The 5,735-nt window shown below is 40.8% G+C and overlaps 1 protein-coding gene across 1 annotated transcript; it reads left to right on the forward strand.

The window, feature by feature from the left end:
- Nucleotides 1–2,845: 2,845 nt before the first annotated feature.
- Nucleotides 2,846–4,173, forward strand: LOC104852093 (endogenous retrovirus group K member 10 Gag polyprotein-like). The gene is made up of 2 exons (XM_010609558.1): nucleotides 2,846–2,920; nucleotides 3,043–4,173. Exons 1-2 carry the CDS (start codon nucleotides 2,846–2,848, stop codon nucleotides 4,171–4,173), a joined length of 1,206 nt encoding a protein of 401 aa, XP_010607860.1.
- Nucleotides 4,174–5,735: the final 1,562 nt, after the last annotated feature.

Consider the following 5,735-nt stretch of genomic DNA (forward strand, 5'->3'; position numbering starts at 1 on the left):
CAGGAAGCAGTCATTGAGAATACTTCTCCAACAACGGTTCAAGGAAAACTAGATCTTAAATACCTGCAGTACATTTTTAGGGATTATCAATAGAAAATATATAATATCATTTTCTAAAATGTTATCTTCCAAGAAAATCAAAGGATATACATTTTACTGAATTAGTTGTATGGATCAACACAATGAGTACAAAATAAGGTGAATGGTGAGCTTTTAACCACATGAGAAACTTAGTAAAAAAACAAGGTATACCTGTAGTCCTTTTGTCATGGGAAAACATTAAATATATCTCCCAACCTGTTAACTATATGATACACCAAGTTCTTGTTCTCTAGAAAGCAAAGAATGAGTCCTAAGAATGACGTTAGTTAAAAGTAGGAAGATATTAGTTGACACGAAATCTCCTGAGGGGCAGGGGGGAGGACCTGAGTGAGTAGCCAAGGACCCCTCTTTACAGAGAAGTTTTATAGGGTGAAACCCACATGGGTACAATGTGGACCACAGTCATGAACATCCAGTAAGGCTACAAGTACAGTCACTTAGGTAATGGTGGTCCAATTGCTAAGTAAGTCACATAGTAAGCGTGGATGGAAAGAACAAGGATTTGTGGAGACCACACTGACTCCATTTTGAAAAAGTTACTCCATTTTGTGGTCAGGAGACCACCCAGTTCCTGGAAAAGCCTCAGCCTGCCCTTTTGACCCAGTTCTTGGAAAAACCTGCAACAGTTCTTATAAACTATAACTAGGTGTCCTTCTCTGTTAATCTTGCAGGAACTTGTGGTTGGGGCAGGGAAGGACACCTGACCCTGGCCAATAAAATGAAAACACATCTGCCTTTGCCCAGTGTTAACCAATCAGGCACTGACCCATCTAGAAAGCCCCTAGTTCCGCTTCCTTTGCTGATAAAAAGCCTGGCTGAAATCGGGTTCGGGGCTCTTGGTAGGGAACCACTGCATCGGTAAGGTCCGAGGGTCCAGGCTCGAGCTTGCAATAAACTCCTCATGTAAGTGCATTGGACTCGACTCCTTAGTGGTCTTTGGGGATATCGTGATCTGGGCACAAGAGATTCTCCTAGGAGGAGGTGGGTCTAGAGGTCTCTGGTCACTCCCAGGGTGGTTGATGCCTATCTATACTTCACTAAGCCCAGCTCTTTGAAGAAGTATGTGGGTCTGGTCATCTTGTCTCCATCTTGAGACCTGGTTTCCAGCCAACATGCAGCTGTGGTGTGTTTCACCTTTGTCCTGGTCCTCTCAAGGACTTAGCCCTATCTGACCACCTATAATATTTCTACCCAGAATACTTGGAGAGACCATAAAGGTGTAGGGGAAGGGGGTCACCAGCAGGAAAATGGATAAATAAGATCTCATTAAGCCTTATTAAAGAAATTAAGAAGAAATCTTACAAAAGGCAGCTTTTACCTCTGCAGCTGGACTTTAACAATTATAAAGACAAAGGTAAAGAGAGAGAAACCAGACCTGAGAAAGTTTCATGAGTAAGACAATTAATATAAGAACATATCAGGGAGAGTCAACAGGCAAAACAGGGATGTAGCCAGGAATGTGAAAGACCAGGGAAAGGAGCCACCTCACCTACCTTTAATAAAATGCAAAGGAGATAAAAGCAGCCACCTAAGTAAGGATGCCTTTAATATATAAAATGCCCATGTTACCTTTACTTAATCATTAACTCTAAGTTACCAATCTCTAAGCTCCACCCCCATCCATCACAAAGGGACAGGAAGAAACCAAATGGCCAGAAAGAATGTAGAGGTGCTCAAAGTTAGGGTAAAAGATGGCCAGATGGTAATGAGATGGGGACAACTTCCAGATGCCCACATGGGCAATGGGAGACATTACTAGTCATAAATAAAGAGAAGCTAAGGACAAAATCCCACAGGTATTTATTTCTGATACCCCCTACTGCCCCGGAGTAGCTGTCTATCTTCTTTTTCCAAACAAACCATCTTCCTTTATTTTTTTTTAGAGGTTCCTTTCTTTTTATTTTTTTCAGTATATTCCATACAAAAGCACTAGAAATGTGGGAGCCCACTGGCATTTGACATTGGAAAAGCAACTTCTACCATTGAGGCATTGACACAATCTATGACTCTATTTGGCTTTTCTGAGACAAGGGTCTCAACTATACAGATGAGATTGACCTGGAGCTCACTGTGTAATCCAGACTGGTTTTATGGGATTACAGGCATGCACCAACACGCCCGGCTCAAGGACTTTGTTAAATTTGACCTTGTGATGGGAGGAACTCAGATAGCCAAAGATCTGATCTCCTCCCTAATAGTTGCTTGGTGCTTCCTGTTGGCCTGCCTTTAAAAGGAGCTGTTTCTGTGAAATAAATGGGACCTCTTGTCTCCACACTATTGAGTGTACTGTCCTTTCTCAATCCTCACTCCCCAACTCAGGTACATTCGTGTTGTGACGGCTGGACTGCCACAAGTGGCACCCAATGTGGGGCCTGAGTATTGAGGGATCCAGTGAAGGACACCACAGAGAAGAAGGAGGCCTCAACGAAAAGGTAAGGAGTGGTGAATTTTCTTGTAAATATTAAAAATGGGAGCCAGCATTAGTTACATGTTTTTTGTACATATTTTTAAAAATTTATTGAGTGTAGAGGAACCTGAATCTTATGATGATTATATAACTGAAAGTGAAACTATTGTTCCCACGGCTCCACCAGAACCCCTAGGCCCTGAGGAAGACATTGCTAAATATTATGAAAATGTAAGGCCACCTCCAATGGCAGCAGCCCATACTAAAGATTCGCAAAAAATTCATTTGGAAGACAGGATGGAAAAAATAGAAAAAGTGATGGAAAAAATAGAAAAAATGATGGAAAATCTGTCTCAACAAATGGAAGCTCGATGGACTAGTCATAAACCTCCTAAAAACATGCCTAGCCCAGTGGCAGATTTTAATCCTTCTCCTTGTGACAATCCATTAGAAAAGGAACCTTCTTTGATTGCTTTGGCTTCAGGACCTTGTGAAGGCGGAAGCCTGTGAGAGTAAACTCCCAACTACTTAAGTCTCCAGTTCAACAGGGTTTACAACAAGCCCTTAAAGAGGGTGAGGATGTATCTGCATTTTCTCTGGCCTGCCCAGTTTTCGAGGCTCAGGATGCTCAAGGAAACCTTGTTTGTCAACATGCTCCAATTCCTTTTAAGCAATTAAAAGAATTAAAAATGGCTTGTGCCCAATATGGGCCGACTGCCCCTTTTACTTTAGCCATGCTAGATTCTCTTGCAACTGAGGCCTTGCCACCTTCTGATTGGAAACAAATTGCTAAGGCTTGCCTAGCTGGAGGAGATTATTTGTTATGGAAATCTGAATATACAGAACAATGCCAGAGAATAGCAGATCTCAATAGACAGCAAGAAGAACTTAATGTAACTTATGAGATGCTAGCAGGAGAGGGATCTTATGCTGAGGTTACTCAGCAATTAGGTTTTCCCCAAGGTGTGTATGCTCAGATTAATATTGCTGCTAAAAATGCTTGGAAAAAACTTCCTTTATCTGGACAAGCCTCAGAAGATCTTTCTAAAATTAGACAGGGACCTGATGAGCCTTTTCAAGATTTTGTGGATCACTTGTTACTAATGGCCAGCAGAGTCATAGGAGAATCTGAAGCTGGTATAATTCTAGTAAAACAATTGGCCTATGAGAATGCTAATTCTGCTTGTCAGGCCACCCTTCGTCCTTTTAGAAAGAAGGCTGATTTATCTGATTATGTTCACTTGTGTGCGGATATAGGTCCTTCTTACACTCAAGGCCTTGCCATGGCTGCAGCTTTACAAGGAAAAACTGTAAAAGAGGTTTTATATCAACAACATAGAAGGGGCCCTCCAAAAAAGGGAAATAATGGAAATTTCTTTGGCTGTGGTCAGGCAGGACATTTAATACGAGACTGCCCACAACATAAAAAAAATGGACCTTTTTCAAAGCCTCCTAAAGGACCTGGTTCATGCCCTAAATGTAAAAGAAGAAAACATTGGGCCAATGAATGCAGATCTAAAAAAGATATTATGGGTAATCCTATCCAGTCGGGAAATGGATGGAGGGGCCAGCCTCAGGCCCCGTATCCAATTTTGGGGGCATTTCAGAATCTGAAACCTCAGATCATCCCTCAAAATCAGTCAAAAAATCCGTTCAGGACTTAGCCTGAGCCACCTCAGGCAGCACAGGATTGGACCTCAGTTCCTCCTCCTATGCAGTATTAACTCCTGAAATGGGAATGCAAGCCCTACCCACTGGAGTTTTTGGGCCACTACCTAAAGATACTTTGGTTCTCTTGTTGGGTAGGAGTTCCTCAACTATGAAAGGGCTTATGATTTCCCCAGGAATTATTGATGAGGACTATACTGGAGAAATTAAAATTATTGTTTGTTCACCTTCTCAAATTTCTGTTATTCAGCCTGGACAGCGTATAGCTCAATTGATTCTTTTACCCAGGATAGTCACCTCAGGAAAATATAAAAAAGCCATTAGAGGGGATAAAGGCTTTGGATCCTCAGATGTTTATTGGGTGCAATCTATTGGAGCCAATAGGCCAGAGATAAAATTGTTAATTCAAGGAAAATCTTTTATTGGGTTATTAGATACTGGTGCTGATGTCTCTGTTATAACTGCTGACCAGTGGCCTTCCACATGGCCTTTGCAGGAGACTGTCTCTCAATTACAAGGCATTGGTCAAAGTAAAAATCCTAAACAAAGTACTGATATGTTAAATTGGAGTGATTCTGAAGGACATTGTGGGACTTTTCAACCTTATGTTGTTCCTGGCCTCCTGGTTAATTTATGGGGAAGAGATGTCATGCAACAGATGTGAGTTTTATTTATATAGCCCTAATCAAAAGGTCTATAAGATTGGCCATTCAGCAGCAGAAAGATTTTGGCATCCACAAGGTTCTCCATATGCTTTGGTAAAATGGAGAGATCCTTTAACTAGCCAATGGTATGGACCCACTTCCTGGGGTATTTTCCCAAGGGGTCATTGACATGGCTGCACCCCATGCAGATTCAATAGTCTGGAATGATGAAAAACCTGTTTGGGTTGATTAATGTCCTTTAACTAGTGAGAAATTAACAGCTGACGGACAGTTAGGAAAAATTTCAATGGGGAGTCTCCTTTTTCATATTTGGGATATCAACTTTATCCTCAAAATATAATTACCCAAAAGTTACAGATTTGAAAAGATAATTTGAAAACTTTGAATGATTTTCAAAAATTGTTGGGAGATATTAATTGGATAAGGCCTTATTTAAAATTAGCTACCAGAGAATTAAAACCTTTATTTGATATCTTGCAAGAGGATTCCCCAACAAGAGTCCCTGGTTCTTTCAGTTTGTTTGTCTTACATTCTGTTTGGCCTCTTTTGTTCTTGTTTGTCTGTTCACTTATCTCTAATTTTCTGACAGGATGAAAAGAAGTTCATCTACCTCCCTAACTCTAATTTTAGATCATTTCCAAGAGGTCCATCAGACTGCAGCTGACCCTGGACTCCATATAACTAAGAAAGAGATTTCAAAACAACTCCAGTCTAGGAGTGGCTCAAACTTCTGCTCTGTGACAATCAGCTGCTAATGAGAATTATTTAGTTTTGGTAACACTTCTTGTGCATTGCAAATTCTTAAACTGTGATTATTGGGTTAACTTGCTTTTTTTCTAAAACTCAAGGTTAATACTGTTCTATTGGCAGCCAGTCAAATTTTAAAATGTAAC

This window comes from Fukomys damarensis, unplaced genomic scaffold (assembly GCF_012274545.1).
Source record: "Fukomys damarensis isolate Sample0158 unplaced genomic scaffold, DMR_v1.0_HiC HiC_scaffold_4, whole genome shotgun sequence".
NCBI classification, from domain to species: Eukaryota; Metazoa; Chordata; class Mammalia; order Rodentia; family Bathyergidae; genus Fukomys; species Fukomys damarensis.